Source organism: Branchiostoma lanceolatum, chromosome 15 (genome assembly GCF_035083965.1).
Source record: "Branchiostoma lanceolatum isolate klBraLanc5 chromosome 15, klBraLanc5.hap2, whole genome shotgun sequence".
NCBI lineage: Eukaryota > Metazoa > Chordata > Leptocardii > Amphioxiformes > Branchiostomatidae > Branchiostoma > Branchiostoma lanceolatum.
This window is the reverse complement of record NC_089736.1, coordinates 7,817,021-7,829,271: the sequence shown is the minus strand read 5'-3', so window position 1 is coordinate 7,829,271 and position 12,251 is coordinate 7,817,021. Positions and strand designations below refer to the sequence as shown.

The 12,251-nt window shown below is 40.2% G+C and overlaps 2 protein-coding genes across 7 annotated transcripts in view; one reads left to right on the top strand and one right to left on the bottom strand.

Moving 5' to 3' along the window:
* The window catches only part of LOC136420368 (epidermal growth factor receptor-like), a 97,556-nt gene extending 91,365 nt beyond the window's left edge, over positions 1 to 6,191 (bottom strand). For all 5 annotated transcript variants that reach the window (XR_010753191.1, XM_066407234.1, XM_066407238.1 and 2 more), the window contains exon 1: positions 5,995 to 6,191. Coding sequence is in view for 4 of the 5 variants with exons in the window: in XM_066407234.1 (XP_066263331.1) it covers positions 5,995 to 6,073 (79 nt within the window). In the remaining variant the exon portion in view is untranslated. The remainder of the gene's footprint in view (positions 1 to 5,994) is intronic.
* LOC136420372 (small ribosomal subunit protein eS26-like) overlaps positions 1 to 12,251 on the top strand; it is a 58,947-nt gene that overhangs the window by 45,960 nt on the left and 736 nt on the right. The window contains exons 1-3 of one of the 2 annotated variants that reach the window (XM_066407250.1): positions 10,613 to 10,740; positions 11,485 to 11,662; positions 12,056 to 12,189. In XM_066407250.1, coding sequence (XP_066263347.1) covers positions 10,696 to 10,740; positions 11,485 to 11,662; positions 12,056 to 12,189 — 357 coding nt within the window. In that variant the 5' untranslated portion in view covers positions 10,613 to 10,695. Of the gene's footprint in view, positions 1 to 10,612; positions 10,741 to 11,484; positions 11,663 to 12,055; positions 12,190 to 12,251 lie in introns of those variants that run through there. The other variant, XM_066407249.1, reaches the window with a different exon arrangement.

The window sequence follows — 12,251 nt, the reverse complement described above, 5'->3', positions numbered from 1 at the left end:
ACAACAGTTTCATTGCATGCGAAAAGACCTTATTTCTTACTAGACGTTAGCATAGAGAGACAGACCCTTGATTTACGTTATTTCTTGTACAATACCATTGTTTACCAGACATCTTTTACAACAGTTATCACTTTTAAAAAAGCAACATAGCACAGTTCATCTAAGGACAAGTTCACCGGATCCACCTGACCAGACTAGAAAAAACTATCTTTGCTATGTGGATGACTTGTGTACATTTTGATGACTCAACATTGGACAATTCCAATACCAGACATGGGAGAATTATGCACAAATGAAAAATCGCTCCGGAGAATGACAACAATGTACCACAAAAATGTACATGTACTAAATTTTTAAAAACACAGTACAATGAGAGAAAAAAATCAATTATAGTTAGATACGGTATGTTTGTACGATTTTCATGTCACTAAAAGATTTAAATCTTTTCCAATTGTGTGGCCAATAATGTGAACAGTATTATACAATTTCTTGGCCCAATAAAAGCTTAGTTTGTGGCAAGCTGTGCTGAGAGAGTGTGTTGAAGTTTGTTATGTACACCTCACTGGGAAATTTCTGTATGACTAGGTGGTCAAAGGTCTATTGATTTATTGACGAACACACCACACAGCGCACTGTAACCTTGTTTTCCTTGTTAGCATTTCTCGAATAGTTGCCGGCGGTTATACAATCTAAGGGCCTTGTGCTGACATTGATTCAACTTCGGCTTGTCCTGTTCCTTTCAAACAATTCCACAGAAAAAAATGTCTTGGTAGAAAAATCTTCCTTGTACCCATCAAAACAAGTCTTATGGTATGTTAGTACAGGTGCCTAAACTTTGACCTCAAATGGTTCAGTGAGCATTTTCTTTAATTTTGAAACTAAAAATGTAGATGGTTACATAAAAGAGCATCTTTTAGGAGAGAAAATACAGTTTCGGTGCTTGAATATTTTTTACTTAGATGTCTGAATCTACATAACCCTGCTTTTATAACTCTCGCGTAACAGCTTGGAACAGTGACACGTTTTATAACAACTAGGTCACCCTATGCCCACATATTGGCAATAAACAGGCAACCTGTTGGGTAGCCTATTGGGCCTTGGGTAAGGAAAGATTAAAAGATTATGATGTTGGCAAAGCTAGGTCCTAGAGACAGCTTAGAACGTCCTGGGTACAAGATAAACAAAAGCTACAAAACCAAAGGTAAAATGTTTGTGGAATTTAAAGATATTGACAACTTTGCCATTGAAATGCAGTTAGACTTTAAAATGGCAAGGCCAGCAAGGAGTAAGCATACAATGTAAATATTTTTTCACTTTAAAAAAAAGGAAGGTATGCCAATGCCCTTGAATGGTAATGGCTTGTAATCTATATGCCATTATACAAATTGGTACAACTATAGAACTATTTAGTGATACCCTAGTACATCTAGATGTATATGAGTTATAACACAACATCTGGCAAGCAAAACATGTGCTAAAATCTTGTTCTAAAAAAACTACAGGTCAGTCACACTAGTCTCACTTTGTTGTGGGTTTGAGTTATTTCAACATCACAAAGAGTGACCACGACAGTCACAAGCTGCGACTTAGTCATCCCTCCACACTACTGTACTTACTTCCTGTGTGGTTACATACCCAACCAACCACTGCTACTGAAGAATGTTTCTGCCCTGTATTACTTTTCCAAATGGAGAACGGACAAGGTCACACTTTGCATACACGTTTCCCTGTTTTGCTAACCGATGACACTGTTTTCTTTTGGTATTCCATACAGATCATAGTTTGCATATTTCTTTGTCATATGTTGTTTTTATAGCACGAGAAAAATTCCTCAATAGAAGAAAAATTACTGATTGATTTAGATGGTTTAGAAGAAGATACAAAAGTGTCCTTCAAAATTCATGCATTATTTAGCACAGACTTGACATCATTTGTTGTGGTATTCCATGGATGACATATTTCTCTGACATATCATTACTTAAAGGTGGGGAAAACATTTCAAGAAAAGAAAACAAAATCACTTTTTTTTCCTATATACTAGTAGATGAAACAGAAGATGACCAAAACGTGTCTCTCAAATGTCATGAATTAATCATTAGGGACAAAACATAGCCATAGGCGTAGAAACCTTTGCTCTTGGATTTGGATTTGTCTGACTGTATTTTTGCTCTGTCTGAATCCCTTCCTTTGTCTGACAGTTTTAGTTATTGTCTGTGCGGAAAGTCCCACCCAAAACCCACAGAAAACAAGCGGTCCTTCATATGAAGAGAGAGAAGTATTACCGTAAACCCTCTCACTTCCTGATTGCTAACGGAATTGAAAGATTTGACAGAGACAACAAGAGATAATACTGTAGATACTAGGGAGAGCACCGTGAAAACAGTTCAGGATATCTGAGGGCAGACTGAGGCATATCACCCCACCAGGTCTCTCTAAATGTTATTATCTTTCAACCTCAAATTATAATTTTTCCCCCTGTCTGATCCCCACCCTACATTGCGTACAGTACAATCTCTTTATGGGGTTTGTTTCTGTCAAAAGGTACCATACTTCCACACAGTCCCTGATTTATATTGTATGGAGCTAATTTGAGTACACTTTATTCTGTAACATGTAATCTTAGCCAGAGTAATGACTAATGTAATAGCTATGTACAAGACCTACAATTTTCAACCAGTGCATCACCTAAAATTTGGTACCAGTTGAAAACTAAGGCATACAAGGGCACTCCTGAAGTGAAGCTGAAAATGCAAAACATCGAAATACAACTAATTCCATTTATACCTGAGCGAAAATAAACAAACTTACCATTTTACTTCCATTGTTTCCCAAAGCTTCCCTTCATTTCATTTTTTCCATGGAATTCTGTTACAATGACTAAGACACTAAAGCTAACAAAACATACACAAACATTAGAAGCATTCCCCCTTGTACAGGATTCGAATCCAGGACACAACTGTACCTGGCAGATTAAAAGGTGAGAAATATTGAAGGTTAGCGTCAGGAGGTTAATGGAATATATTTGTCTGATGTTGGTATGACTTTGACGGTTAAGGTCGTAGGTGTGATTCCATAACGAAGCACCCTGTCAACTAAAATGACAACCTATCCATCACTTGTCACAGTCAGTGATGTCCCCTAAATATCAATCAAGTATGGACCTTATTATTAGAATATAGATACGTCAACAAGTGCATATCCTAATGTTCCTGTTACCATTTCTTGTATTCAATTACATATCGGGCCATAACAATTTTATTTTTGGTTACCATTTGCGAACATTGAAACTGGTTACTTGCAAACGTAAGGGTCATACATACAGTATATCAAGAAAATGAAAGGAGATTGGAAAAGGGAACAAAATAAAAATGTTCAGAAAACTACAGCCATACAAAATTTCACAACCGTCACAAATATCCTGGTAGACTTTGACTTCAAGTGACTACTTGATCAAACAATTCATCATCTTTCCACGGTTTCAATTTTTTCATTTTGTTTGAGCAATTTTGTTGCTGTCAAATACAGGTAGGATTCCATCTGTTTATACCTATTCCTCACACATCTACGTAATGAAATTAAAGTGACCTCCAAACATAACAAAGCTACAGAACGGCATTAGGTAATTGAAATTCTGCCCCTTCAGCCCAGGTAGTTGAATACCCTTGGCCGCTCTATGCTTCAGTGGCCATAAGCACAGCAGAATTTCAGATCGGAAGGCACCATGCTACGCCAGGACTCAAACACTAACACAGACAGGGGAAGGGGAAACCCACCAGAAAGTCAACAGAAAAAGTAAAGCTTTAACAGGAAAACCAGATTGAAATGAAACAAAAACCCTTTATAGAACTCCTGTGACTGTATTTTTCTGTTGACGTTTGTCTTGTATGACGAACAAAGCTTGGACCAATTTTCTACTTATTTTCTCATCAATGGACTGATACATGTAATATTATCATCCAACCATGATCCTAAATTGATAGTTTTGACAGAATTTATACGTGTCTGTTAAAGGAGGTTCTACATTTTTTGCCTATGCAACAATATTATGACGTAACAGTCCTTATTCAATCCATACAGTTTCCTACCTGTTGTATCACTATCCTATTATAATTAAGATCATTACTTGACACAATGTTGTCGTTAAAACACGACTGACAAGCCCTGGCAGTTTTGACCTGCTCGAGGCTTTCAATTTCATTTGTTACAACATGTTTTGTGCAGGAATCATCCACACCCGCTCCAGCCCAGTGAATTTCAATAAAGACTCCACTGCCGTTGAGGCTAGCTGGTTTTGTTTTGCACACACCATCACCTACGCACTATGCTACAGAAATTCCAATAATATTCTCCACTTTTCATTCCCTTTTGCTGTCCCCACCCACTTGTAAAGCCCCCATACAGGCTCCTATGGAACACTATGGAAGACTGCTTGGAGAAATGACTGGTTGTTGGGTACCTGGGGAGAGAAGGAGAGTCAGATGGGAGCCTGACGCCACCAGAACTAATCAGGAATGCTGCTACAGCTGTAAGCTTGGTGAAAGGGACTCCTGTATCACCCTCAACACTGGAACCATGTGCAGAACACACCAGCGCTCAAGGATGCCCAAACCTTCTACTGATGACATATTCCTTCATCGAGAACTGGTAGTTTTTGCCTGCTTGGTTATTTGTGGGCCAAAACCTGCCACATGTCACACCGCACAAGTTTGACTTAAAACTGTCTTTAAGTTATTTCATAAAAATCTAACTGAGCTACTATACTGAGCAAACCAGCATTCTGTTGTTGTAGTCCTTTCATTCAGGGATGGCAATATTACTTGAACAAAAACATCCATATTTCAGTACATTTGTTTACCTTATCAAACCTTAAAAAAATGTCATTTCAAATAAGTTTAAAATCTAATTGATATGATTTGAAGTACAGGCGTAACAGGAAAATAAGTTTGAAATAATTCCTCGCCCCAATAAATGTGAAACAACGCAACGATTTAACTTGCCAAGTCTGAAATGCCAGCTGTACTATATTGAAGAAACATTTGCTGTACTGCCAATTACAACAACAAGGTATGCACCCATTTAAACACCAACGTTGCACAATCATACAGGTATTTTGCAAGAGCAAAAACAATAATGATACACAACTGCACTCAATATACAAGTTTCACAATTGCTTTAAACAGATGTCAAACATATTTGTCTGTCTAGGCAAGAAAATTCCTGAAGAAAATCGTCTAATCGAAAAGAAAAATCAAGGTTTCATTTATGAGGTAAGACCAACGTTGAAGAAGTGTGTTTGAATTGGTGGGTGTAGCAACAGTAACTTCCTGTTCTAACCCGGCCGTATTTTCGATGAGTAAAGTACCAGTTTTCCTCAACTGTTCCCCAAATGTATGCCTAAGAAGTTTTACAACTGTTCCTTGAGTTGTTCTTAACTACAGCTGGTAGAATTGTGAGTTTTGTTGTCTGCTAAAGTCGGGTCGGTCTAGCTCGGGGCGGCCCATGGTCATGTAAACAACTTTGCGGAAGAGAAATCGTCTCTGGACCGGTCTGGCTCTGTTTCGAGGCGTCAGACTGGGAAAACTTCCTTTTCCGAACCACAAGACTCTCTTGTGGCGTCTTTGAGACTTTAAACTTGAGACTGGGGACCGGTGTTTTGACTGTGTTGATTTCATTTGGGTATCAGAGCTGAGATCGCCTGAGATTTGGGCTGAGTTACAGGGTTTGCCCCTGAGGAGTGTGGCTGACACACTTCGCTACACCACCGGTGCAGGGGCCACAGTGTAGCGTTTTCTGCAACAATTCCACCACGATCCAACCTTTCCTACACCCAGCACACTATTTCCTACTAGATCTGAGCATAGAAGCCGATAAATCCTTCCATAAACCCTTGCACGATCGCTCGGTAAAGTTTTGGGAACCTACTGTTGGGCCGATCGGACAAACGTACGTTTGTTGTCACCCACCCCAAACCTTGAAGTAAGGCGGATCTCTTACCTTTTCCCTCGGCCGAACGGCAGTGAAACAGCGCCAAAAGTAGCACCACGGCCCGCAGGACTCCCACCGTCCTTCCCATGTTAGATCTGGTGGCTGGTACGGGATAAAACTTGAGATCGGGAAGTTTTTAGAGCGGAGGCACGGCGCTAGAGTTGGACGTCCCGGGCATGGCTGGGTGAACTAATTACATTTACCCGTCAGGCAGCGCATGTTGATGAGTTTATCACTCAAGGGAGATGTGACGTCACGTGTCACTCAGGGGTCATACTTTTCCCGCCACTTGTCCGGTAAATTATTCATGTAGGCCGGACTTTGCACGCTTAGGATATTTAGAATATTGTAACAAAAAGGATAACCACAGAATTGATTCGTGGGGAAAATAAGATTTGAGTAAAGCTGAATCAGTTTGTCAATACTGTACTTGCACGTCAACAGCTGTCTGTACTGTTAACTTTCTCAATGACATATCTTCATAAAAGAAAGTATTGCAAATGTGCAATAAAAATGATAAAATCAGGAAATCGAAAGCGTAACGATTTGTTCTTATTTTGTATTTTCATTCTGTTTGATTTATCATATTGTAGGCCAAGTCATACCTTGAAAGAAAATGAATTACGGTTAGCAACGAGGCATAGATATGAATGTGGAAAAATCGTAACATATCAGTGCAAAAGTGCTAACAAGTGTGTGTGTCATTCTGCAATTTTCAGTGTCAACTTCCTTGTGCAAATCATCATTTCCTCACCATCCTCCGGGCGCATTTTCCTTGTCCTATTTTTCCCGCCAACGCACGATCCTTGTAACTACGCCCACATGTAACGGTTTCCCTCGTGGAGCCATCAGTCTGATCAGATCAGTCATGAATCAGTATCGATTGAAGGTTCCTTCTCCAAGGACCAGGTTAGCCTATGCACACGAGTGATTGGGACTGATTCACTCAAACACCTCATTCAAGGTACCTCGATGAACATTTAATCTCCAACCAACCAGATGTGCCGAGCTCCATCTATATGTACATGTTCTTATGCGGTACGCATTTTAATAGATCTCGACGCATTGAAACTACCAGTAAAAAGGTGCCACCCAAAACTGGCAAAAGACGCCAAATATGAACCCAAACGGCCAGACATCTACTTGAATATTAAGACATCTATATGAATATGTCTTTTCTGAGTTACGCATTCAATAGTCGTCTTGTCACTACCAGTGAAAATAAAACGTGCCACCCATAAGACGCCCAAATATGAACCCAAACGTCATACATCTGCTTGGATATTACGTTATCTTACTGCAGCCGTGAGAAAATTGATGACGTTATAGCTTCTAGCTAGGCTCAATATTTCATCAACTTGACGCCATGATGTTCCTCAGAACGTGCCACCGAAAAGAGGCCAAATATGACGCCCCCCCCCCCCCCCCAGACGTCTGCTTGAAGATTACGTTATTACATACTGCAGCCTTGAGAATTGATGACGTTATAGCTGCCAAGCTCAATATTTCATAAACTTTACGTCATGATGTTTCTCAGAACATGCCACCCAAAAGAGGCCCAACTTTGGACCCAGACGCCAGACGTCTGCTTGGAGATTATGTTATCTTACCGCAACCCTGAGAAGTGATGACGTTAAAACTGCTGGGCTCAACATTTCATCAACTTGACGTCATGCATGATGTTTCTCAGAACGAGCCACCCAAAAGAGGCCCAACTATGAACCCAGACGCCAGACGTCTGCTTGGAGATTACGTTATCATACTGCAGCCCTGAGAATTGATGACGTTAACATTATAGCTGCTAGGCTCAACATGTCATCAATTTGACGTCATGATATTGTGCAGTGATCCAACTGCGTCGATACGTGGTGATAACACCCTGTTGACAGATGTAATGTTAAGCCTGGGATTTCACTTTCCGTTTCATTATTATACGGAACAACGCTCATTGTTATCTGACATTTGAACAGCATAGGGAAAGTATCGGGAGTCCCATATTTCTTAATACATGTAATACAGAACGTCGACGCCAAGTCTATATCACCCTTTTCCCAATAACTTCGCAATAACTCCTCTTGCTCGTACACGTACAGTTTGTAAAACACATGACGCCATAAAAATCTAGGGCTCTTGTACCGGTTGTCATCACATGGATGAACACTTCCGTTGTCATGACAACGGCCTGGAAGCAGTCCATAGATCATTGTCAAGACTAGTTAGGCAATATTTGAGCCGAATGACAAAGAAGTGTGTGGTATTTTGGAACACTTTAATGTACAACTTCAGGATGGTACGTTTTTTTCTAGTCGTCTCACTACGGGTCATTAAAAAGTGCATGAATTAGCCAATCCCTACGCCTCTGAAAACTTGAATGCGACCGCCTTCTTCAGAACGTTTTGTAAGACCTCTCTTTAGACCATTATTTCGCGGTCCGCCTTTGAGTTTTTGTTAGACTGGAGAGCACAGAATGCAATTTCTATGTAGTTTAAAACACCCAGCCTTTTCACTGATGTGCCGATATCAAACTGCAAATCAAGATATGAAAATAGGATTATAAATATACTAATAAGATCACTTGACGATCACTAAAGATCACAGAGGTGTGTAGGCGGTTTTATCATTATTTCCACCATGTGAAATCTTTTTCCCTGTTTGAAGTGCTCCTGTTTTCTGTAAATTTTCTTGATCAAATCATTTTGTGCAAACTGAGTACCCATCCAACTGAAAGCGGGGTCACATAAGTCATATGATTTGCTTGATTTCATAGGATTTCTATGAATTTCATCAAATGAATGCTTAGGCAGCCCTGAACCATATATGGTTCCCAGCCTGGCTATTTTTATAGTCCAAACCTTTTTCCACCCTCCACGAAGAGCAAAGGTGAGAATAAATCAAGATGCAAAGTAAAAAATCAATACGTAACTGTAAGGAATTCAAGCATTCTTTTCTAATAAGAATCCCTTTCTTTGATATCTATTACGGTCTTGAATCGCAGCCAAACGGTTAATGGTACGGAAACATCCTAATTGAGCTGGGAGTCTGGGACGTTGTCGAACAGAATTACTCCAACCGTACAGTTTGTTTTGCGATAAAAACTTTCTAAATTTAGTGCGCAGTTATTCAACCTTCCCTACTAAGCGAACTAGAAACTTTCAAAACGATGTACTGAATGATCAAAAACGACAGGTGTATACGAGTGAAACTACATCTACAGTGGAAGGCACTGGAAGAGAGGATTAAGATATTTTCAGGATGGTAAAGATCATACTTCATCACAGAAAACAACTAAAGCAGAACGAGCATCTTCATAGATGATAGTAGTATTCAACAACGTCACAGCAGGAAGTTAGGTGCTGCAATATAACCTTACGTCGCAGTTCGCCTAATAGCAAATAGCACTGAGACTCACACCGTGACGTACAGACACAGAAGCAGTTTAGGGCGAAGCCCTTGATCATTTGCGATGGCTTGAATCACTCCATAGTCATTTCCACCATTCGCCCTTGCCTTCTAATCCTATCAAGAAGCGGCGGAGATCTTCAAAACACTATCGTGTGTGTCACCGCGCGCGTGTGTGTGTTGACTCTCACCCGAGTATTTAGACTCAGCGTAATACGATTAGAAGATCAACAGAGAGCCATCCAATTTTTCACAGCGCGCCCAAGAGGCCTATAGCATTACTTGTACATTCACTGAATCAGCATTGAATGAATAGCTCTCCACGAAATGCAGGAAACCAGCGAAGGTCGAAAGTGCAAATGTATTATATATTCCTTGCTCTCAGTAGCTTGTATGTTTGACCACGGGGATCAATTTTTACGACTCAGCGAATTACGCACCAGGGCACGTCATGCAGGGCGAGTGAGACCGTGAAGTTGATTGGTCGTTTTACATCAACAGTCTCTCTGAGGCATTCCTGTGATCCGTTATTCTCAGAAGGTTCGGCAGCAAACGATATTTCATCAAAGGGTCAGGGTGGAAAGAAGTAACTTTTCTTTGGAGAAATCTTTATTGCCTCGTCACTGGCTCAAGTTCATATTACTGCATATATCAGTTTGGGGTATTTTGAAAAGATTCTTATATATAGAGTGTTATACACATGTAGTGAGGGCTGCCTGAAATGAAATCCTCCGCAATTGCACTATCTAACCGCTACACTGTACTGCAATGTATAACCGTAGTTTTCCTCACACGTCATAAATGTTACGTTTAGTTTATCCTATTATATTTTCTTCAACCTCTAGCTCTGTATTTCGATATCCCATCTAAAAGATGGTAATAAAATTCCGTCATTCTCTTCAGTTTACGTCAACAATCATGATAGTAATCGAAACCACTCGATGATGGCACTAATTGTCAACAAAACGTCATCATCAAATTACCGAAGCATGACACACATCCGGTGACAAAGAGTCTATCTTATTGTTAAGTTACAAGTCGCTGGAGGTCGCTGCTGTAGGACTGGTCTTTCCATATTTCCCATAGTGCATTTCGTGGCTTTAGCACACCGTTTTGGACACACTTACATCCGCGAAGAGAAAATAGAAAAAAGCACCCTAAAACTCTGTTCTATCATACAACAGAAACTATAGAGGGTAAAAATATTATATCTATTATAAATCTATAATCTGTGATGGTTTTTAATTGGTTGTTGTCTCTAACATTTAGATATTTTGGCTTTTAGTCTGTCTCGCGTTTTGATTTTTGCGCATGCTGACTGTGAATCGGCCTCTTCCCCTGCCTGCAGTCAAAATGGTGGGTAACCTTTTCACGTGGTGCCAGAAAATGTGAAAATTTTCGTACATTCTGAATGATTACGAATGTTTAAAGGTATCCGATAGATATCGCCAAACACTTAGAAGGTTCTTTGGTATATTTCCTGGGGAAGATTTCTCTTACGATTTGGGAAAATGTGAAAATAATCATGTCGAAATCAACCCAAAATGGCTAAAGTGAAATCCTTAGGGTGGGGAGGGGGGCGCTAACCACATGTCTCCAAACTTGGAATCTGTGCCGAGTTGTGGGAAAGATAATGATGCCATGCACCTAGGAGACTCTTATAATCGTTAAGTATAGGAAGAATAACCATACATAATCATATACATACATTCCCATGAAGGATTTTTAGGAAATGATTATATTGCAATCTAATTATCTGAAGAGGAAGATGGTCATTTTTTTTTTCATCCAAATTATTTACACGCATTTTTCACCCGAACCAAAATACTTTTTGAGTGTCGTGCCTCATACAATTAAGTATTATTTAGACCATACAACAACAGGCATAGAATTTACACAGCAGTCAAGGTACCTTTCTTCCTCTGTCTTGATGAGAAGAAATATCCTCATAGTCATACTCATAGACTATCACTATGTTATGTGCCTTGTTTGCATGTGATTGTCCCACAGACCTGAATTTGGTAATTATGAATAAATGTTTTGTTTCTTTATAAAGTTTCGACTCAGTTAAAGTATTCTCTTTTTGTTATAACCCCGCAGACTAAGAAGAGGCGCAATAACGGACGTTCTAAGAAAGGGCGTGGCCACGTCAGGCCCATCCGCTGCACCAACTGCGGACGTTGCGTCCCCAAGGACAAGGCCATCAAGAAGTTTGTCATCCGTAACATCGTGGAGGCCGCGGCCGTTAGGGATATCTCCGAGGCGAGCGTGTATGAAGGTGAGACAACAGGTTTTACCTTGTGGTGGATTGAGAAATAACACCACAGCCATTGTCTACCAATTTCTAAACTCAACCACACTTTTCTGTGATGTGGTTGGTTTCCTGTGTTCTCCAGTGTCCAAGGTGTCTCTACAGTGTTTTGTTAAAAGAGTTTTATTTTCTGGGCCATAATTTCTGTCTACTGTTTGTGAAAGATATGTTTTACTTTTAGCAATTGTTGGTCTCCCATCATCTAGTGTGCACCCTTCAGAAGTTGCCTGGGGAAATGTTCGACATTGTTTTTCCTTCCTGTGTTTTCTAGGGTCCAAATTGTGTTGTGAGATGTAACTTATGTTGCATGTGAAGCATATCATCTGTTTTACTAATGGCTGATCTTCTATCCTTCCCCAGTGTACGCCCTCCCCAAGCTGTATGCCAAGCTCCACTACTGTGTGAGCTGCGCCATCCATAGCAAGGTGGTGAGGAACCGGTCACGCGAGGCTCGTAAGGACCGCACCCCCCCACCCAGGTTCCGCCCACCAGGAGTGAGTAAACCACTGATTAGTCCACAGTCTGGATTTATAATTTGATGCCTGGCCACATGTTG